Source organism: Schistocerca cancellata, chromosome 5 (assembly GCF_023864275.1).
Source record: "Schistocerca cancellata isolate TAMUIC-IGC-003103 chromosome 5, iqSchCanc2.1, whole genome shotgun sequence".
Classification (NCBI taxonomy): Eukaryota; Metazoa; Arthropoda; class Insecta; order Orthoptera; family Acrididae; genus Schistocerca; species Schistocerca cancellata.
The window spans coordinates 146,621,044-146,646,117 of NC_064630.1; the positions used below are offsets into that span (position 1 = coordinate 146,621,044).

Consider the following 25,074-nt stretch of genomic DNA (forward strand, 5'->3'; position numbering starts at 1 on the left):
GTGTAAAGTTTTATACCATATTTATTTGGCTTCTGTGGCATGCACTGCTTGACATACACACGACCTTGAAATTTGCACATGGCTTCATCAATTGTAACGTTTTGAAAGGGTTTATATGCTCCCTGGAAATTAGCAGACACCACATACAGGAGGGGTCTTACCTTGTGCAGTGGGTAATAGCCAGCTTCTCCTTTTTTCTTAGCAACTGAAAGTTTCTCGAAATAGAAAGAAACCTGTCATGTCTCAGGATGTTTGGACAAAAATTACATGACACAACAGGATTCTTGGACCAGTGCTCTTGTGTATGGGGTCTCACACTTACACACATATGGACTACAATTGCCAGAAACTTTCTTATTTCTACAAGAGTGCCTCTTTTCCACTTTGATAGTGAGCAGGTAGGGGAAAGGGAATTTGTGTTTCATAATTTCCTTATGCTTTGTTGTGCATACAGATTAGTTTGCTGCTTTTATATGATTCACCATACTGTCTGTAAGTAAACACAAAAAGGAGTCTAGACATGTGCTGTTCTGATCTAAACTGGTAAGGTTGCCCTTTGCAGAGTGACCCGAGAACTGATAGATATTTGGCACATGATCAATAGTCGTCCAGCCTTCCTCAGGATTGGTACGGCATGAAGTTCTCAGTCTCGCACTCACCCTTGGTCACCCACGCACTTCAGGTGTGGTATCAGCAGGAACAATGGCAATACATGCTTCTGAAGAACTTGGACACCCACTCTCCTAGTTTAAATCTGCCATAAAAGTAGTATTTGCAAATAAAATCACTAACTACAGTAGTTACGTACTGAAAGCTCTTTCAATTGAAATCTTATTAAAAATAGTGCTTATTTTGTTATCTGCATTCCTTAGCTGAAGACTCAGAATCTTCTTCTTGAATACAGTCTATGTCATCATCAGAATCTAGCAAAACATCATCCTTCGAAAAATCAACATCACTTTCTTCAAACTCGCGCGATTTCATCATCTGTCAAACCATCTTTGCCATGACGATGCAACAGAACGCACCCACGGCAGAATATTCCCACTAAAAAAAAAAAAAAAAAAAACAACGGGGAGTGGTTCTCCCTTGTCCAGCATGCCTGCACTATCTAGTGTCAAATACTTTAACTATAGCCTCTGCCGTGCCTCCCAGACCATTGGGAGCCCTATGAATATGTAAAGGGAGGAAGGGGCACACATGCCCGTAAAATTATGGGCGTCGGATTTTCGGGTTGGTCAGGCGCACCCGTATTTTTATGAGCATCAGCTCCTAAGTGTTAATGACAATATAACTGTCACCTGTTTGTGTATGCAGCTTGAATCAGTAATTAAATGCTGTCTCACAGCAGGAGGGTCTCTGAATTCATAAGTGAGAATTTCCTGTTTCAAATATGTTTCAACGTTAACACTTGGTTGAAAGTAACTTGCAACTGTCCCCTCACAATAAAATTACATGTTACCCCCTTCCTTTGCATCTTGTCCTGTGCCTAATGATGCTACAATGAAGTTTACGATCCCTTTGAAATCACTGCTTATTTTATTTCTGACTTTACAGTATACTAATTAATACTTCAATATACTTATCATTTTTAAATTTAATTATCTTTCTTATGAGCAATCAACACCACTTGCTTCACGGCAAAATTTCACAATCAGAACAACTACAAGAGGCAAGCAAATGAAAATGATACAAGATGGAAAAACAATAAACTAAACTGTTTACTATTTCGAAAGTTATCACCACTGTTAATACATTACCACAATGTGAGACAAAACAGTCAACCCAAGAGAGTATCAAAAATGAGAAGAAATTGCTACAATTTTCATAAGCATGCTTCCAGAACAAATAAATTGCTTATCCACTACCGATCTACTTTCACCATGAGATATACTGCAAAAGATAACAAACCTGTCATCTTTGTGAGCTGAGAGACTCTACTGCCTTCAGTTTTCCAGTGCCATATACCACCATCAGCAGAACATGAGAATAAATGTTCAGGGCGATCAGGGTGGAATTCCAGATCTTTTACTGAAACAAGAGGAAAATAAATACAGAAAGAAGACTAATTACTCAACTTGAAAATATTAATTGAATTTTACCAACATACAAACGTAAAGAACATATGTTAAGTTTTTAGAAAACTTTCTTCTATAAAATATACAAATTACAACTAAAAGTCTTAAATAATTTTTAGTACTCTGACAAACTGCATTTGGGTCTAGTTTGATGTTTTAGTGCGGCAGCACGTTTCTTTCAGCTGGACCAAGAAATATGGAATAAGGTAGAAGACTACTTGTTATGCAAGCTAAGATTTATTTAGTTCTCTTGTCTTTGTATACAGTGCAACTTTTTGGCCATTTCACTACATGTAATTTAAGACCCTTCATTGGTGTTACTGTAATCGGAGGACAGGTACATGTAAGCATTTTTGCGTGTACTAAATGTTTGTTGCGACAGGTCTTGGTTTAACATGGGGACCTTACAGATTGGCCCCTCTTCAATTTTCTTCATATTTATAAGATTGAAGGTCAGTGCCTAGACATCAATTTTTACAGTCAGTATGAAAAACTTTTCAAAACCTCTCAAAAAATTGTCTTTGAAGATTTTGGAATGTCCCATACTTATTTTTCTGCCACTGCTGCTGCTGCTGCTGAGACTGAAACAAGAAATTTGTAGCTGCATTTCATAACTACTGTTTCTTTCTCCTGCAACTTACTTACAATTAAGATACAAGACACAATTGTGCCTTGTTTTTGCATTTTATAACTTTAAAACGTAAATTCAGGCAGTCTGCAGCACAGCTGTTATTGATTTGTTTGTTCTGAGGTGCCAGCAACCGTTCTCTAACTGTTGTTTGTTTCAAAGCTGCAGAGTAGTAAGTTACATACACTGGTGTCCAAAATTACCGATATTTTGCAAAGGTTGCATTTATTTTGGCACAAAAAGGGACAATCAGGTGACAATAATGTAGAAACAATACAAAGAATACAGAATCTAAACAACTGCAAAATGCATAATGTTAGACAAAAATATTCTTCATTTTTTCCAACTTAATGTATTTACACACATTCAGACAACTGGTTAATGTGCTCACTATGGGGTGTGACCACCTCCGACAGCAATAAAGCCTGACAAATGACGGGACACACTGTGAATGATGTCATCAATCTCATGGTGAGGCAGCAACGACCATTCTTCCTGCAGCATAGCTCGCAAGTCTTGGGGAGTGGTTGGTGGATGCTGCAGTGATGCAACCTGTATCCCTAGTGCATCCCAAAGGTGCTGTATGGGATTCAAATCTGCAGAGCAAGCAGGCCATGCTATGCATGCAATATCTTTCATTTCCAACGAAGACATCAACCATGCATGTTCTATGAAGTTGGGCATTATCATCCAGCAATACGAAGTCTGGGTCCACAGCACCACGCTACAACCACACGAGGTTCCAAGATCTCATTATGATACCTGACAGCAATTACAACCTTGCCAATTTAACCGTACAATTTCATGAAGTGTTCGAGTGGTCAACAAAATCCCTGCTCACAGCATTTGGGAACATCCTCAATATCAGTTTTTTTCCACATTGGTTGGGTTCCAAAATCGTGTTCCACATTCCATCAGCATGCGAATCTGTCAAGAATCACTGTCCAGACCAAATCGGGAGTCATTCTGGGAAAAGAACATTGACTAACTGTTCGACCGTCTAGGTGGCATGTTGACGGCTCCAGTCTAGACTTTCCCTTCGGGGAAGACGCGTCAGAGGTACACACACAGCAGGTCTCCAACAACCAAGGCCACTCTGCCGAAGTTTTCTATACACTGTTTGCCTCAGTTCAACACTTGAAGTGGATGCGGCGAGGTCAAATGCCAGTTACCGTTGTAATGGGGCTCCCTTTTCTAAATTAACTTTTTTTTGTAGAAGTAGCTGATACCAAGGATTAATCCCAAATCTGGTATAGGTGAATGTTCTTGGCTGTTTCACTGAAAGAATTTCATTTGATTTTGTATACAATGTATTATATTTCAGACTAAAATGTATAAAAAGAAATTAATTTGTTACACTCTGTATTTACAGTTAAAATTACTCTCCTTGTAGAAATATTTGATATTACGAAATTTCTGGTATACTTAAAATTCATATTGTTAATTGCACAGTCTAACGCAAATTATTAAATTTATTTCTGGACTCATTTATAAAACAGTGTTATATCTTGGTGATAATTCTTCTTTTGTCAAGAAAGTTTGTAAACTCTTTGGAATATTGTGAGTTCTGTACAATGTTAGTAGTAGTGGGCATGCCTCTGATGAAGACAAGACGTATTTTTTTTTAATGACTGACACTAACAATGTAATTTAGAATATTAAGTGTATATTGTAAACATGGTGTGATATTGAAAAATGTGACAGAGAAGAAAATTCAAGAATAATACCGACAAATCTTCATTAGTTATTTAGTTATCAGGAATCCACAACATTATAAATCAAAATTTCAGCCTCAAGAATGTATCCCTAGATGCAAGAATTGGAGCCAACTACAAGGGAAAATGAAGATAAGTAAAAAGTTTTTCTTTTGTAAACCTTACACCTCTCTAAGCTTTTGAAACTAATGAAGGCACTAAGAAAAATTTAATAGTGATCTGTGGGAGGCTAAGATTACACCGTGCAGTACTAAGGTGGTATCATTGTGACCTTACAGTTCTATCTCTCTGATGTTACATGTGGTTGGCCCCGCGATGGTCTCCAGGATACGGTTTTGATCTCTATAAACTGTCACCACACCCCAAAACCAACAGAACGATTCACATTAAGTCATCGTGCCACATCAGTTTGTGACTGCCCTGCTTCCATTCTTCCCATTGCGCTCCACTGCAGAAAGCCTCGTAGGCATCTTCTCTGAGCCATACTGCATGGTCTGTGATTGCGTGTGCAGCTATTGTGGATGTGGAACTACCCGGCAAACACTATCCCATTTGGTAGGTGCCCTGATGTCGTCGTTGGCATGCTTGTCCATCAACCAGAATTCCATCTTCCATGCAGGACACGACCGTATCAACATCTGTTGACAGTTTGTATGATTATATCGTGAATTAGACACAAGTGGGGAAATAGTGGTTTGTTGCTTTAATTTTGGACACCAGTGTATTTAGCTTCTTCTGTGTTTTCTTAGCAGTGCTGGGATGGATAGGAATTGTCTATACACTGTGTGCGGATGCAGCAGCAGCTAGCCGCAGATGCAAACAGCTGACGGTGCTTATGGCTGCAATCAGATGACTTCAGGCTGCTGCCTCAAGGTGTAGCAGTGGTGGATTATCTAGCATGTCACATGAGACACTTCACGTGTCGCTTGTTTCACCCATGGGAGCTGTAGCTGAAGCACCTTCCAGTGGATCTGACATGAGGGACTCGCCCTAACTGCAGGGTGAGTGGCGGGTAATAATGTGTTTGTGTCACTGAAGGCAGAAGGCCAATGTGGAGGCTGGTCTTGTCCTTTCACTTTGTGAGTGGACAGCTCCTTTAGTAAGAACTGAGCAGGCACATGGGGGGAGTGGTTCACTAGTTATCAGGAGATCTGATGTTAGGCACATTATGGAGCCTCTTATGAGAATAGCATTCAGGGCTGGCAAGAAAGACATGTGCATTTACCTCTGCCAGGGGACCTCATTCAAGACGTAGAGAAGGCCTAGCCTGCGGCTATTAAGCATGCAGTGTGCAGTCATCTGCAAGCTGCAGCTTATGTTGGCACCAATGACACCTGACGCTTGGGTTCTGATGCCACCCTCAGTTCATATGGGCGGATGGCAGAAGTGAAGAAGTTGCTGGCCTCATCCGTGGGGTGCAAGCAGAGCTTGCAATTAGCAGCTTTATTCCCAAAGTAGTTAGGAGCCAAGTGGAGTGTCTCAAGCAAAGACTTTTTCGACTGTTTGATGGTCTTGGCTGCAGGCCTCTGTACCTGCACAATTGAATAGAGAGTTATAGTTAGGACACTACACAAAGGAAGATACCGAAGTCATACCACGTTCAGAGTACAGATACTTTTGCTACCAAAATTTTGTCATTAATTTGAAGTATTTGTTACAAAATGCCTGAATTTACTGTCCTGCTGAAAGTATGCCATGCTCAAATCATTCTCAGGAACAAGAGCTGGCTGAAACCCAAAGTAGAAAGCTCTGAAATGTTTAGCAAGTCATGGAACATATAATGGACAGAAAGATTAGACGCCAGAGGAGCGGGAGTGTACACTGCAGCTGCCGGACATATTGTCTCCAATGAAGTCGATTTTGAGTGTAACTGTGAAGTTATCTTCATGAATCAAGTTAATTGTTGGAAGTTTTTAACAGCCACCTGATACTGGGATGATAGCTTTACAGTCATTCAAGTATTAAATTTCACGTTTAACATCCCACACGCGGAGAAAATCTCATACCCAGCTGGGAATTGTTACATGACAGACAGACAGACAGACATGCTGACAACTCAGCGCAGGGAGTAGACTAATAAACAAGAAATAAACTGCATATGTTACCTTTACTGTCTCAGGTCCAATACCCAACATCTATAAAGATATGTTCAGTGGTATGTGCTAAACTGAGGTCATTCCGTAGAGCCTTTACTGTCAGCTAATGGTTCCCCCAAGGGCCAAATATTATTTTAATAAGATTTGGTAGTCACTTTAAGCCCCTGCATGAACCTTGGACCCTGCCGTGGGTGGGGAGGCTTGCGTGCCTCAGCGATACAGATAGCCATACCGTAGGTGCAACCACAACGGACAGTTATCTGTTGAGAGGCCAGACAAACTTGTGGTTCCTGAAGAGGAGCAGCAGCCTTTTCAGTAGTTGCAGGGGCAACTGTCTGGATGATTGTCTGATTTGGCATTGTAAAACTAACCAAAACGGCCTTGCTGTGCAGGTACTGTGGATGGCTGAAAGCAAGGGGAAACTACAGCCTTAATTTTTCCTGAGGGCATGCAACTTTACTGTATGGTTAAATGACGATGGCGCCCTCTTGGGTAAAATATTCCGGAGGTAAAATATTCCCCCATTCAGATCTCCGGGCGGGGACTACTCAAGAGGACGTCATTATCAGGAGAAAGAAAACTGGTGTTCTACGGATCGGAGCGTGGAATGTCAGATCCCTTAAACGAGCAGGTAGGTTAGAAAATTTAAAAAGGGAAATTGATAGGTTAAAGTTAGATATAGTGGGAATTAGTGAAGTTTGGTGGCAGGAGGAATAAGACTTTTGGTCAGGTGAATACAGGGTTATAAATACAAAATCAAATAGAGGTAATGCAGCAGTAAGTTTAATAATGAATAAAAAAATAGGATTTCAGTTAAGCAACTACAAACAACATAGTGAACGCATTATTGTGTCCAACATAGACACGAAGCCCACGCCTACAACAGTAGTACAAGTTTATATGCCAACTAGCTCTGCAGATGACGAAGAAATTGATGAAATGTATGATGAGGTAAAGGAAATTATTCAGGTAGTGAAGGGAGACGAAAATTTAATAGTCATGGGTGATTGGAATTCGAGAGTAGGAAAAGGGAGAGAAGGAAACATAGTAGGTGAATATGGATTGGGGCTAAGAAATGAAAGAGGAAGCCGCCTGGTAGAATTTTGTGCAGAGCATAACTTCATCATAGCTAACACTTGGTTCAAGAATCATGAAATAAGTTTGTATACATGGAAGAACCCTGGAGATACTAGAAGGTTTCAGATAGATTATATAATGGTAAGACAGAGATTTAGGAACCAGGTTTTAAATTGTAAGACATTTCCAGGGGCACATGTGGACTCTGACCACAATCTATTGGTTATGAAATGTAGATTAAAACTGAAGAAACTGCAAAAAGGTGGGAATTTAAGGAGATGGGACCTGTATAAACTAACTAAACCAGAGGTTGTACAGAGTTTCAGGGAGAGCATAAGGGAACAATTGACAGGAATGGGGGAAAGAAATACAGTAGAAAAAGAATGGATAGCTTTGAGGGATGAAGTAGTTAAGACAGCAGAGGATCAAGTAGGCAAAAAGACGAGGGCTAGTAAAAATCCTTGGGTAACAGAAGAAATGTCGAATTTAATTGGTGGAAGGAGAAAATATAAAAACGCAGTAAATGAAGAAGGCAAAAAGGAATACAAACGTCCCAAAAATGAGATCGACAGGAAGTGCAAAATGGCTAAGCAGGGATGGCTAGAGGACAAAGGTAAAAATGTAGAGACATACATCACTAGGGGGTAAGATAGATATTGCCAACAGGAAAATTAAGAGACACATCTGGAGAAAAGAGGATCACCTGTATGAATATTAAGAGCTCATATGGAAAACCAGTCCTACACACAGAAGCGAAAGCAGAAAGGTGGAAAGAGTATATAGAGGGTCTATACAAGGGTGATGTACTTGAGGACACTATTGTGGAAATGTAAGAGGATGTAGATGAAGATGAATTGTGAGATATGATACTGTGTGAAGAATTTGACAGAGCACCGAAAGACCTAAGTCGAAACAAGGCCCCGGGAGTAGACAACATTCCATCAGAATTACTCATAGCCTTGGGAGAGCCAGTCCTGACAAAACTCTACCATCTAGTGAGCAAGATGTATGAGACAGGGAAAATACCCTCAGCCTTCAAATAAAATATAATAAATCCAATCCCCAAAAAAGCAGGTGTTGACAGTTGTGTAAATTACCGAACTACCAGTTTAATAAGTCACGACTGAAAAATACTAACACGAATTCTATAAAGACGAATGGAAAACCGATAGAAGTCGACCTCAGGGAAGATCAATTTGGATTCCATAAAAATATTGGAACATGTGAGGCTTACTGACCTTACGACTTATCTTAGCAAATAGATTAAGGAAAGGCAAACCAATGTTTCTAGCATTTGTAGACTTGGAGAAAGCTTTTGACAATGTTGACTGGAATACTCTTTTTCAAATTCTGAAGGTGGAAGGGGTCAAATACAGGGAGCAAAAGGCTATTTACAATTTGTACAGAAACCAGGTGACAGTTACAAGAGTCAAGGGGTATGAAAGGGAAGCAGTGGTTGGGAAGGGAGTGAGACAGGGTTGTAGCCTCTCCCCGATGTTATTCAATCTGTATACTGAGCAAGCAGTAAAGGAAACAAAATAAAAATTCGGAGTAGGAATTAAAATTCATGGAGAAGAAATAAAAACTTTGAGGTTCGCCGATGACATTGTAATTCTGTCAAAGACAGCAAAGGACTTGGAAGAGCAGTTGAACGGAATGGACAGTGTCTTGAAAGGAGGATATAAGATGACCAACAACAAAAGCAAAATGAGGGTAATGGAATGTAGTCGAATTAAATCGGATGATGTTGAGGGAATTAGATTAGGAAATGAGACACTCAAAGTAGTAGATGAGTTTTGCTATTTGGGGAGCAAAATAACTGATGATGGTTGAAGTAGAGAGGATATCAAATGTAGACTGGCAATGGGAAGGAAAGTGTTTCTGAAGAAGAGAAATCTGTTAACATCAAGTAAAGATTTAAGTGTCAGGAAGTCATTTCTGAAAGTATTTGTATGGAGTGTAGCCATGTATGGAAGTGAAACACGGACGATAAACAGTTTGGACACGAAGAGAATAGAAGCTTTTGAAATGTGGTGCTACAGAAGAATGCTGAAGATTTGATGGGTAGATCACATAACTAATGAGAAGGTATTGAATAGAATCGGGGAGAACAGGAGTTTGTGGCACAACTTGACAAGAGGAAGGGACTGTTTGGTAGGACATGTTCTGAGGCATCACGGGATCATCAACTTAGTATTGGAGGGCAGAGTGGAGGGTAAAAATCGTAGAGGGAGACCATGAGATGAATACACTAAGCAGATTCAGAAGGATGTAGGTTGCAGTAGGTACTGGGAGATGAAGAAGCTTGCACAGGATAGAGTAGCATGGAGAGCTGCATCAAACCAGTCTCAGGACTGGACCACCACCACCACCACCACCACCACCACCACCACCACCACCACCACCACCACCACCACAACAACAACAACAACAACAGTCACTTTAAGATAATTTTAAGGTTGGACAGGTTGAATGGTTATTACAGACAGTTGGTTTCTACACTTCTCATACTTTTACTGCCTTCGCCGATATACACACATAACAACTTGATTTGCAACTATCAGATACTATAACAGTTTTTAGTGTTGTACGCCACTATAACCCTGTCAAGTGACTGTTTTCATGGTGTTTAGTTCAGATAAATACCTTCTTTTTAATTTCTGGAACACAAAAATCGATATATCATATTATAACAAGTTATGTGCTTATGCTGTTGTTCACAGAAAGGATGCTACATTATTTCTGTATATCTATTACTGTAATCTTTGATTAGACCAAAGAACATTTGTAATCTTTTAGGTGTTCATCCTTTGTACATGTTTCAACTTGATCTCTTGCACAATCATGTAGTATTTGTACCTTTGTCAATTACAAAGTGTCAATTATTAAGTGTGGAGTTATAATCAAGTATGCACTACTGTAATTGTGCTAAGACACAGCACATTTATATGTACTGTATTAAGACAGACTTTTATGACAATTATATTTGTTCTACATTTGGCAGGTGCACACATGACGAAAATGTATGTTTGATTCATTGATGAACACTATGTAAGTACTGTGGTTTTGAAAATAGCTTTTTTTATTCCTCCATGGTGCTTGTGTATATTCTATATTTATCTTTTTTGTATTGTCAAATGGGGTGATTTCGGACGCCAGGGCGAATTCGGACAGTACGGCTTACTTGCTCTTTGCCACTGCCTTGAAACAAAGAGTTACTTATTTTAACATCCGTGCACCAGTTATTTTAAGTGCAAGATTGCATTTATCGCTTTCCACAACTTTTATTTCGCATCAATTGTTTCCCTCGGTGAATAATTGACAAACAGTCTCAGTGTTAAAAATCCACACATTATCGTAAAGTGGAAACTTTCTATTGTTGCGCTGAGCGGGAAGTTATTGTAACTGTAATTGTTGACGCGCTCAGTAGCTAACAGCATTGAGACAATTTATGTTCAAGTTTTTCGAGTTTCTCGTGCAAGGTTATAAAATAACAATGGTTTTTGTGAAACTGTGTACTGTGTGGGGTGATTTCGGACAATGCCAAGAACGTATAAGAGCAGGAGAGGTGCTACAGTACGGTGCAAGTATGACCCAGAACTTTTAGATAAAGCTGTTCGTGATATTCAGAGTGGTAAATTATCGTACAGAAAAGTGTGCGATTTGTATGGTATACCTAAATCAACCCTACAAAATAAAGTACAGGAAGCACATACGAAGAAAAAAAAATTGGAGGACAGCCAGTGCTAAATAAAGAAGAAGAAGAAGAAGAAGAAGAAGAAGAAGAAGAAGAAATGTTGAAGCAAGGTATCTTGAAGGCTGCACATTGGGAATTTCCCTTCACTAAATTGGATATTTAATTAAAGGCTACCTTGATAAATCTGGCCGAAAAGAGAAGAAATTTTGTAATAATTTGCCAGGAGAAGAATGAGTGCATTTATTCCTCAAATGACAATCAGAAGATCTTTCCATTGGCTTAAGTGAAAATATTAAACGAGCTCGTGCAGAAGTGAACAAAGAGACTGTTAAGATGTTTTTTTTCCAATATCAAAGCAAAGCTGGAAATCTCCCACCTAACAACATGATCAACTATGATGAAACCAACATGTCAGATGATCCAGGCAAGCAGCAGATAATTACAAAAGAGGGAGTAAGCATGCTGAAAAAGTGATGGACTCATCAAAATCTAGTCTCTCAATAATGATGGCATCAAGTGCTGATGGTAAACTGCTTCCTCCGTATGTCCTTTACAAATCAGAGCATTTGTAGGACACGTGGCAAGAAGGTGGACCACATGGAACCCGTTTCAATAGGAACAAAACTGGATGGTTTGACCTGCCAGTATTTGAAGACTGGTTCTTTACAATCTCTTTGCCCTATTTGAAGAGGCAAAAGGGGCCAACAGTCACGATTGGAGACAACTTATCCAGTCACATGTCTTTAAGTGTTATTGAAGAGTATGAGCGGAACAATATTTCATTCATTCTCCTTCCCCCCCAATAGCACGCACCTCCTCCAAACGCTCAATGTAAGCTTCTTAAGGCCAATGAAAGCAGCGTGGTGAGCTGTATTAACTGATTGGAAGGAACACACTCGTGGGACCATTTCCAATGATCCCTTCCCATCTCTTCTGAAGCAGACTCTGACTAAGATTTCAGCAAACTCCACTGAAAACATAAAAGGTGGATTTCGCACCACAGGCCTAACCCCTTTTGATCCAGATCATGTCTTACGAAAATTGCCTGATAATGAGGAGAGCCAGCAAAGCAACACAGATGCATGGTCTTCCACTTTTGAAGAAATGCTCAAAGAAATTCGTTATCCTCCAAATAAGCTTGGTAGCTCCCGCCGCAGCCGCAAACTAGGCGTTCAACCTGGAAAATCAACCACTAGCCGAGATTTTCAAGGAAACGAAAACAGTGCTGAAACAAGTGACAGTGCTTCTAGCAGTAGTGAAAGTGAAAATGACACACCATCCAATGAAGTTTTACTGCTGAAAGAAGAGGTTTTTCTTGTTGCAGAGTACAAATATAAACATGGAAACATCGAGCAAACAAGACAGTATGTTTGAGTGGCCACAAATGTTGGTGCTACGGAAGTAAGTGTGAAATTCTTGCACCCACACGAGAACAGTAAAAACATATTTGTGTTTCCTAATATCCTCGATGAAGACACAATAGAAAAATTGCAAATTTTGAGAATACTTCCCATACCAGTTGAGAAGAGAGGAATGTTCATTTTTCGAGAAGATGTGCTTTAGACTTTAAGACAATAGTTTATTTAAAGTGTTTGCAACTTAATTTAGAATGATGAGTGAGAAAAATTATTTTGACCTTTTAGTTAAATTACTTTGTTTCTGTCTGGTTCTAATATTTCAGTTAAAAACTGTAAAAAATTTTTTTATTTAAATTCTTGCAAAATAAAAACTTATGGAATGATATAATGAATTTTATATATTACAGATATCCCTTATTCGTAACAAAGGACTACCTTAAAATGTGTAAAATGTCACCAAAATCAAATAAAAAGAATGTAGAATTTTTTTAAAAAAAAAGGCAGTAACTGTCCAAATTCGCCCTCTATATATTGTAACTTCGGACAGAGATTTAAAAAACACATATGTCCAAAATCACCCCAATCCATGGGGTGACTTCGGACACTTTATTTAACTGCTTCAGATAAATATACCTACACATACACTTTCTGGTTCTGGGATATTTTATTCGTTACACATATACCCTACCACTTCCATAACAATCAATTTAATCTACCAATATATGTAAAAGTTATAATCAAAGTAATGACAAAACCATCCAAAATCACCCCATTTTACGGTACCTTACAGTTTTCTCCTGTATCTTCAGAGGAAACCAGAACAGAACAAACATACAAGTGTACAGCTGAAGTCATAAATATGATTTTTTTTAACAAAAAAAAGTGATTAAAATTTACCATATTGTGAACAGTACTTGTGAAAGAGCGATGTGAGAAATTTTGCTCCACTGAGTTTATCTCTTTTTACTTTATCATACTTTTTAAAACCATCCTCAATTTCTGAATTTTCTACGAACACCAGTTGTGTCTCCACCACAACACAAATTTACCCTAAGTTATTGCATAACGACATAATGCACCTCACAACGGTACACCAGGTGTAGAAGTATGAAACCGGAATTTCCCAATAGATGGTGCTAGCCGTCAGCGTAGGGCCCATGAGAACGCATCTGCAGCGCCATCTGCTTCCTCGTCACAGCTGATGACGAATATCAGCACACAGTAACCCAAGTTCTGTACATCAGTATCTGTTTCAAACCTGTAAAAATGTCGAGTTTTGAGGCTATGAACTACAATTTGTGGACAGCACTGGTTTTCTGTTATCGTTTGAAGAAAACTGATGCAGTATCACATCGAATGTTTGTCGAAACTTTCAGCGAACTTGCTCTTGGGAAAACACAGAGTTTCAAATGGATAAAAAAAATTCATAGGTGGTAATTTTGACATGAGAAATGACCAGCATGGGAAACCAGTGAAAAAGTTAGAAGACAGCAGATTGCAGGCCTTACTGGATGAAGATGATACTCACACTCAACAGGAACTCACGGAACAATTGAATGATACGCCAAAAGCCATTTCTCTTTGGTTGAAAGCTATGGGAAAGGTGCATAAAGTGGGAAAATGGGTTCCGCATGAAATGGATGGAAGACAGCCAGCAAATCGAAAGACCACTTGTGAAATGCTGCTCACCAGATACGAAAGAAAGTCATTTCTCCACCGAATTGTGATAGGTGGTGAAAAATATTCTGAGAATCCTACGTGTCATAAATCGTGGGTGAAACCACGCAAACCATCGACATCCACTGCAAGACCAAAGTGGTTTGGAAAGAAGACAATGCTCTGTGTTTGGTGGGATCAGAAGGGTGTAATCTATTATGAGCTGCTAAAACCTGGTGAAACCATTACCACTGATCACTACCAACAGCAAATGATCAATTTAAATTGAGCATTATGTGAAAAATGATCGGAATATGGAAAAAGGTGACACAAAGTCATATTGCTCCAGGGTAACACCCCATCACACACAGAAAAACAGGTCAGGGATTGCTCCATCTGATTATCATGTATTTGCATCACAGGGACATTCTCTTGCTGAACAATGTTTCAATTTGTATGAAAATGTGCGAAAATGGCTTGCTGACTGGTTTGCTTCAAAAGAACTTTTTTTTTGGCATGGCATTCACAGCCTCACACAGAGTTAAGAGAAATGTAATTATTGCAACCAAATTCTGATTTCATACTTCTACACCTGGTATAACGATGCGGTATCTAGCACAAGCTGCTTCTGCTGTACAGATCATTTAGCTGATGTGTATCCTATAGGTTTTGGAATGAATATAACTTCATCGTATTAAGCAGAACTAGAAATCTAAGGCTGCTGCTTCCTCTAATTCACCTACAATCTGCTTATTTATGTTCTACACATTGCATACACACTCGTCTCCCTATCTTCACATCTGTTTCACAGTCTAAGGTATCTTTGTAACAAAAGCCTCTTATGTAATTCTGAATGTTGTGTAATTCCATTGTAACAAAAGAATGTTCCCCTAACTCTTTTACTTTGCATAAGATTGCTTAAATGGGTGGAAATACTCTTTACAAAATAGGTTCCTTTACAAATACATTTCAATAATTTCAAAGTTCACCCCAGTCTTAGGCCTTTACACATGTAAACAGGACGCACTTCTTTCAAGCCCCTCATGACAATTCATTACAAAGGGACACTGTGATGCCACTTTTCTTAAATCTGCATGTTCACGTGAGCCATGCTACCTTGGTTGGTTAGTTGTCGATACTCCTTAGAGGTCCATTAAAGCCTCTGAGTTTTTAGAAGTAGTTCACTTGGTGCCAAGGGGGTTTTACTTTTACAGAGATTTCTACCACAGTTGTAAACCAAAAAATTAAGTTAAGCTCAATGATGGAAAAACAACTAAAACTTACGGTAACAGGAGAGAGCCAGCACTGACTAATCACCAGTTTCAGAACCTCAGGTTTGCCGACATGAACGTAATCACATTCAACCAAGCTCTGAGGAGTTAACCATTTAGCATCAGCCAGAATGAGTGCATATTCATCTTATGGAATATACATATGTGAAGAAGATTACCTCTGCTATAGCAGATTGGTACTTCTGTTAGTTAATGACAAGATATTTAAACAGAGACAAGCAGCAGAATGTCCCAAAACATATGAATCAGAAAATGTACACTTGTTACCATTACATGATAAGGCAACACACACAAAATGCAGACATTACGAACATATCTAACAACTTCAATGGAGAAAGCCTAAGAGCTTCCGTTCCCTCCCACAACCCAGTACTGTTTCCCTTTGGTACTATTCTGTAAAACTCTACATTACTCAGTGCCCATCCTTTTCTTTCTACACTTTCCCGAGTTTTACTGTTTCTAATTCTGAGCAAGAACTTTGTCCAAAAGATTAAATATTTCTAGTTTCATTTTTCATTGTGCCTGTCTGCCACTGAACACCACCTCTATGCAGTGAGTAGCAATCTATCCTTTCCATATTTTCACTAAAGGTCCTCAAACTTTCACAACAAAACTAACAAGTAACTGATACAATGACACTTTTATACCTAACTGTCCTGCAATACCGTCCTACCTAATGTGAGAACTTCTCATTCAAGAATTGACCAATGAATTTTATTTTTTCTATTTGTAGATCAATTGATTAAAATCTCTATTGGAAAGTAAAAGTGCATGAAGGATTAATATATTTAAAAAATAAATAAACATAAAAGAAAACACAGGGACTTCTAGCAAAAAAGTACACTAATGAGGTAAAACATTCATACTACTGCTTGAATGTGCGTTGAGCACAGTGATTGGGTATATACTGTGACGTAGATCCCATACAACGAGAGCACCTTCCTCACCACCCGCCAACACCAGGTGGCGTTGTGTTGGATGATGAACCACACAAGAAGCAGACACCTGGAACATAATTTTGTCATACATACATCAAAATATATTAAGGAGCATGTAAAATTTTTTTTGAGAAAAAGCTTATTTTTACCAAAACTATGCACATTAAATATAAATATCAGAGACAATACCTTTTGGAATCAGGGATACCTTCCTTCAGCAAAAGAATGCAGACAGTCTGAGGAATATAGCAATTAATTAATTAATTAATTAGGTGTGCATTTTACCTAGTATGAATTTTCTATTAATCTAGTGCCACCTGTAAGCAAATGGGTGTTCCTTTTTCACAAATTAATCGTTAAGAAATAATTCTTTGTAGAAGATAAATCTTCAGATAAAACAAGAGACTAAATGCAAATGATGTTTCGAAACTAGTTGTAGTATTTAAACTAGTAGACAGTACATTTGCATACTGGAAAGACAAGGCATCATACTGTGATACTCTATTCCAAAGAAGTTTAACATAATCTCATCTCTTGTGAGATGCTGAAAGGTGGACAGCATCTCAGCCACTGGCTATGCCACGTCAGTGTTTCGAACAGATGAACTTTATATTTTATTTTCTGGACATCTAACAGGCCTAGTATCCAGCATGATAATATCTACGAAGAGTAGAAAATGTCCTTGATATTCAGTACATCTTTCTCAGCTTGTTGAGAGAAGTCTGAGAGTAAAATAATAATAATAATAATAATAATAATAATAATAATAATAAAGAAATGTCTCCCAACTCAATTTCATATAATTGTGCAATGTGTCTGCTCATTTAAAAACTAAAGGTTACCTTGGGAGGAGGAGGGAGAGGGAGATAAAGGATGCTGCTGTTGCTGATGACAGTTCACCATCCAACAACAAACTTATTCCTGAGATGGATCCTAATAAATTTATTCTGAACAGGTATCCTAAAGACAAGAATATGAGAAATAAATCTGGGGTTGCCAAAAGCATGAAACAGAAATGCAGGATATGGATATTGTGAACGAGGGGAAAAAAAATTAAGTGGTGATAGTACATGTAGCTTCCAGTGATGCTAATGAACTGCATTACTATTTGCTCCTGCCCTTTCAATCAGAATGACAAGAAAAATATTTCTCTCAAATGGTAGAAGCAAAAATATTTTATAACAAGCGAGTTTATCAAATAATCAAGATGGAAAAAACCACAGATCAAAGCAGACAATAATAATAATAATAATACCCCAGAAGACATGACAATGTAGCAAAAATAATACAACAACAACTTGCCATAAAACATAAACTAATAAAACAACACGTCCCCACATACAAGTACACACCACAAAATGTACTGGAGAATGATGAATACAAATTATACTGGAACAGAATGATTATAACAAATAAAACAACACCACATAACAAGCCTGACATCATACTCACCAATAAAAAGAAGAAATTAACACAACTAATTGAAATATCCATACCCAACACAACAAATATACAGAAGAAAACAGGAGAAAAAATTGAAAAATACATCCAACTGGCTGAGGAAGTCAAGGACATGTGGCATCAGGATAAAGTCGACATTATCCCAATTATACTATCAACTACAGGAGTCATACCTCACAATATCCACCAGTACATCAATGCAATACAGCTACATCCAAACATATATACACAACTACAAAAATCTGTAATTATTGATACATGTTCAATTACCCGAAGGTTCCTAAATGCAATATAACATATACCATACAGTTACAAGGAAGTCACGCTTGACCGAGGTCCGCGTCACGTTCCATTTTTAACCAGACTTAAGTCTGAGAAAAAAAAGTCAATAATAATAATACAGCTACATCCAAACTTATATATATAACTACAGAAATAGGTAATTATTGATACATGTTCAATTACCCAAAAGTTCCTAAATGCAATATAACGTATACTGTACAGTTAAAAGGAAGTCACGCTTGATCAAGTTCCATATCACTTTCCATTTTTGACCAGAGATAACGTCTGAGAAAAGAAAGCAATAATAATAATAATAATAATAATAATAATAATAATAATAATAATCCCCGTGGAGGCCCGGGAAAAGAATAGGCCTCCGGTATGTTCTGCCAGTCGTAAAAGGCGACGAAGAGAACAAACCACTAATAGGGCTAACCCCCCTTTTAGTGTGATTACTTGGTTCAGGACAGAACTAAAGAAGCCTCGGACAAGCGCCGTCGTGGTCGGGGACGACGCTTGAACCCTATGCCCGCCCACAATGGTAACGACACTGCTAGCCAACTGGAAAATGATTTAAATCCAAATAGAGGTGTTTTGCAGGATATGCTTCCTGCAACCACCCTAGAAGGAAAACAAAGACAGAGGATGAGATGGTCAGATGAAGTTAATCGACACCTCATGTTCTGTTACTACCAAGCAAAAAACGTAGGAACCAATACAACTGGATACAGATCACAAGTATACACAACATTTATTACCAGATACCCGGAATTAAATTTTTAACAGAACAACGACTAGCTGATCAGATCCGTGTAATAATCAAAAATAACAGGATACCCCAGTCAGAATTAGAAAACATCAAACAACAAGTACAACATATTCTGGAACAAAATAATGTGCAATCAGAAGAGGAAGAAAACACAGTAATGGACTCAAACATACCAGAGCAAACAAACAAAGGCCAACACGCATCAATTAAACAATCAGAGGAAAACGAAATCTTAAGACAGCCACCAGAACAAGCACAAATAGAACACGAAGAGACACATGTGTTAGATATAGAAGAGAAATTTCAGCTGACATATATAGAATACAAAGACACAAATACAGACATTAGACCATTCTTGCATAGACCGCCAAATAACCCACAAGTCGAAACAACAATAAAAACTATCAACACAATCATACACAACAAAATAAATGAAAACACAACTATGGAAGAGTTACAACTATTGGTTTATATAGGAGCACTCACTACACTAAATATACACACTAGGCAGAGATCAGAACAAAACAACACACAGAAGAAACCCACAAAACCAGCATGGAAACACAGACTACAGATCAGAATAGAAAAACTGAGAAAAGACATCGGACAGCTAACACAATTTATAAGAAATGAAATATCAGACAAAAAACGAAAAAGGTTAGGTAAAATCTCACAACAAGAAGCAATATAACAATTAGATGAAAAAAAGCAGAAATTGCAAGCATTGGCCAAACGACTTAGAAGATACAAAAAAAGTGAAAATAGAAGGAAACAAAACCAAACATTCAACACAAACCAAAAGAGATTTTACCAAACAATGGATAACACACACATTAAAATAGACAATCCACCAAACATAACAGACATGGAACACTTCTGGAGCAGCATATGGTCAAACCCGGTACAACATAACAGGCATGCACGGTGGATACAAGCAGAAACAGACACATACAAGATGATACCACAAATGCCTGAAGTGATAATTTTGCAACATGAAGTCACCCGAGCAATTAATTCTACACACAATTGGAAAGCCCCTGGAAATGATAAAATAGCAAATTACTGGCTAAAGAAGTTCACCTCCACACATTCACATCTAACTAAATTATTTAACAGTTACATTGCAGACCAATACACATTCCCTGATACACTTGCACATGGAATAACCTATCTGAAACCTAAAGATCAAGCAGACACAGCAAACCCAGCTAAATATCGCCCCATAACATGCCTACCAACAATATACAAAATATTAACTTCAGTCATCACACAGAAATTAATGACACATACAACACAGAACAAAATTATAAATGAAGAACAAAAAGGCTGCTGCAAAGGAGCACGAGGATGTAAAGAGCAACTGATAATAGATACAGAGGTGACATATCAAGCAAAAACTAAACAAAGATCCCTACACTACGCATACATTGATTACCAAAAAGCCTTTGATAGTGTACCCCACTCATGGTTACTACAGATATTGGAAATATACAAAGTAGATCCTAAATTGATACAGTTTCTAAACACAGTAATGAAAAACTGGAAAACCACACTTAATATCCAAACAAATTCAGATAACATCACATCACAGCCAATACAGATTAAGCGTGGAATATACCAAGGAGACTCATTAAGTCCTTTCTGGTTCTGTCTTGCTCTGAACCCACTATCCAACATGCTAAATAATACAAATTATGGATACAATATTACTGGAACATACCCACACAAAATCACACATTTGCTATACATGGATGATCTAAAACTACTGGCAGCAACAAATCAACAACTCAACCAATTACTAAAGATAACAGAAGTATTCAGCAATGATATAAATATGGCTTTTGGAACAGACAAATGTAAGAAAAATAGCATAGTCAAGGGCAAACACACTAAACAAGAAGATTACATATTGGATAACCACAGCGACTGCATAGAAGCGATGGAAAAAACAGATGCCTATAAATACCTATGATACAGACAAAAAATAGGAATAGATCATACAAATATTAAAGAAGAACTAAAAGAAAAATATAGACAAACACTAACAAAGATACTGAAAACAGAATTGACAGCAAGAAACAAGACAAAAGCTATAAATACTTATGCTATACCAGTATTGACCTACTCATTTGGAGTAGTGAAATGGAGTGACACAGACCTAGAAGCACTCAATACACTTACACGATCACAATGCCACAAATATAGAATACATCACATACATTCAGCAACAGAAAGATTCACATTAAGCAGAAAGGAAGGTGGAAGGGGATTTATAGATATAAAAAAACCTATATTATGGACAGGTAGACAATTTAAGAAAATTCTTTCTAGAACGAGCAGAAACTAGCAAAATACACAAAGCAATCACTCATATAAATACATCAGCTACACCATTGCAATTTCATAACCACTTCTACAACCCTTTAGATCACATAACATCAACAGATACAAAGAAAGTAAATTGGAAAAAGAAAACACTACACGGCAAGCACCCGTATCATCTAACACAGCCACACATAGATCAAGACGCATCCAACACATGGCTAAGAAACGGCAATATATACAGTGAGACGGAAGGATTCATGATCGCAATACAGGATCAAACAATAAACACCAGATATTACAGCAAGCATATTATTAAAGATCCCAATACCACAACAGATAAATGCAGACTTTGTAAACAACAAATAGAAACAGTAGATCACATCACAAGCGGATGTACAATACTAGCAAATACAGAATACCCCAGAAGACATGACAATGTAGCAAAAATAATACATCAACAACTTGCCATAAAACATAAACTAATAAAACAACACGTTCCCACATACAAGTACACACCACAAAATGTACTGGAGAATGATGAATACAAATTATACTGGAACAGAACGATTATAACAGATAAAACAACACCACATAACAAACCTGACATCATACTCACCAATAAAAAGAAGAAATTAACAAAACTAATTGAAATATCCATACCCAACACAACAAATATACAGAAGAAAACAGGAGAAAAAATTGAAAAATACATCCAACTGGCTGAGGAAGTCAAGGACATGTGGCATCAGGATAAAGTCGACATTATCCCAATTATACTATCAACTACAGGAGTCATACCTCACAATATTCACCAGTAAATCAATGCAATACAGCTACATCCGAACATATATATACAACTACAAAAATCTGTAATTATTGATACATGTTCAATTACCCGAAAGTTCCTAAATGCAATATAACATATACCATACAGTTAAAAGGGAGTCACGCTTGACCGAGGTCCGCGTCACGTTCCATTTTTAACCAGACTTAAGTCTGAGAAAAAAAAGTCAATAATAATAATAATTCCCGTGGAGGCCCGGGAAAAGAATAGGCCTCCGGTATGTTCTGCCAGTCGTAAAAGGCGACGAAAAGAACAAACCACTAATAGGGCTAACCCCCCTTTTAGTGTGATTACTTGGTTCAGGACAGAACTAAAGAAGCCTTGGACAAGCGCCGTCATGGTCGGGGACGACGCTTGAACCCTATACCCGCCCACAATGGTAACGACACTGCTAGCCAAATGGAAAATGATTTAAATCCAAATAGATGTGTTTTGCAGGATATGCTTCCTGCAACCACCCTAGAAGGAAAACAAAGACAGAGGATGAGATTGTCAGATGAAGTTAATCGACACCTCATGTTCTGTTACTACCAAGCAAAAAACGTAGGAACCAATACAACTGGATACAGATCACAAGTATACACAACATTTATTACCAGATACCCGGAATTAAATTTTTAACAGAACAACGACTAGCTGATCAGATCCGTGTAATAATCAAAAATAACAGGATACCCCAGTCAGAATTAGAAAACATCAAACAACAAGTACAACAAATACTAGAACAAAATAATGTGCAATCAGAAGAAGAAGAAAATACAGTAACGGACTCAATCATCCCAGAGAAAACAAACAAAGAACAAAACGCGTCAATTAAACAACCAGAGAAAAACGACATCTTAAGACAGCCACCAGAACAAGCACAAATAGAACACGAAGTGACACACATGTTAGATATAGAAGAAAAATTTCAGCTGACATATATAGAATACAAAGACACAAATACAGACATTAGTCCATTCTTGCATAGACCACCAAATAACCCACAAGTCGAAACAACAATGACAAATATCAACACAATCATACACAACAAAATAAATGAAAACACAACTATGGAAGAGTTACAACTACTGGTTTATACACACTAGGCAGAGATCAGAACCAACCAACACACAGAAGAAGCCCACAAAACCAGCATGGCAACACAGGCTACAGATCAGAATAGAAAAACTGAGAAAAGACATCGGACAGCTAACACAATTTATAAGAAATGAAATATCAGACAAAAAACGAAAAAGGTTAGGTAAAACCTCACAACAAGAAGCAATAGAGCAATTAGATGAAAAGAAGCAGAAATTACAAGCATTGGCCAAACGACTTAGAAGATACAAAAAAAGTGAAAATAGAAGGAAACAAAACCAAACATTCAACACAAACCAAAAGAGATTTTACCAAACAATGGATAACACACACATTAAAATAGACAATCCACCAAACATAACAGACATGGAACACTTCTGGAGCAGCATATGGTCAAACCCGGTACAACATAACAGGCATGCACGGTGGATACAAGCAGAAACAGACACATACAAGACGATACCACAAATGCCTGAAGTGATAATTTTGCAACATGAAGTCACCCGAGCAATTAATTCTACTTACAATTGGAAAGCCCCTGGAAATGACAAAATAGCAAATTTCTGGCTAAAGAAGTTCACCTCAACACATTCACATCTAACTAAATTATTTAACAAACGTAATTGTTGGGTTCAAATTAATGATATGAATATAATAGAGGGAAACATTCCACGTGGAAAAAATATATCTAAAAAGAAAGATGATGAGACACATTTTCAATGTCAATGTCAATGTCTGCTTGTGTCTGTGTATATGCGGATGGATATGTGTGTGTGTGCGAGTGTATACCTGTCCTTTTTTCCCCCTAAGGTAAGTCTTTCCGCTCCCGGGATTGGGATGACTCCTTACCCTCTCCCTTAAAACCCATATCCTTTCGTCTTTCCCTCTCCTTCCCTCTTTCCTGATGAAGCAACTGTTTGTTGCGAAAGCTAGAATTTTGTGTGTATGTTTGTGTTTGTTTGTGTGTCTATCGACCTGCCAGCGCTTTTGTTTGGTAAGTCTCATCATCTTTCTTTTTAGATATAAATTATTTAACAGTTACATTGCAGACCCATACACATTCCCTGATACACTTACACATGGAATAACCTATCTGAAACCTAAAGATCAAGCAGACACAGCAAACCCAGCTACATATCGCCCCATAATAAGCCTACCAACAATCTACAAAATATTAACTTCAGTCATTACACAGAAATTAATGACACATACAACACAGAACAAAATTATAAATGAAGAACAAAAAGGCTGCTGCAAAGGAGCACGAGGATGTAAAGAGCAACTGATAATAGATGCAGAGGCGACATATCAAGCTAAAACTAAACAAAGGTCACTACACTACGCATACATTGATTACCAAAAAGCTTTTGATAGTGTACCCCACTCATGGTTACTATAGATATTGGAAATATACAAAGTAGATCCTAAATTGATACAGTTCCTAAACATAGTCATGAGAAACTGGAAAACCACACTTAATATCCAAACAAACTCTAATAACATCACATCACAACCAATACAGATTAAGCGTGGAATATACCAAGGAGACTCATTAAGTCCTTTCTGGTTCTGTCTTGCTCTGAACCCACTATCCAACATGCTAAATAATACAAATTACGGATATAATATTACTGGAACATACCCACACAAAATCACACATTTGCTATACATGGATGATCTAAAACTACTGGCAGCAACAAATCAACAACTCAACCAATTACTAAAGATAACAGAAGTATTCAGCAATGATATAAATATGGCTTTTGGAACAGACAAAT

At 37.8% G+C, this 25,074-nt stretch overlaps 1 protein-coding gene across 1 annotated transcript in view; it reads right to left on the reverse strand.

Moving 5' to 3' along the window:
* The window catches only part of LOC126187415 (nucleoporin Nup43), a 215,863-nt gene that overhangs the window by 26,017 nt on the left and 164,772 nt on the right, over window positions 1–25,074 (reverse strand). The window contains exons 6-7 of the mRNA XM_049928482.1: window positions 16,464–16,602; window positions 1,912–2,031 (exon numbers count right to left, since the gene is read on the reverse strand). Of these exons, the coding sequence (XP_049784439.1) occupies window positions 1,912–2,031; window positions 16,464–16,602 (259 nt within the window). The remainder of the gene's footprint in view (window positions 1–1,911; window positions 2,032–16,463; window positions 16,603–25,074) is intronic.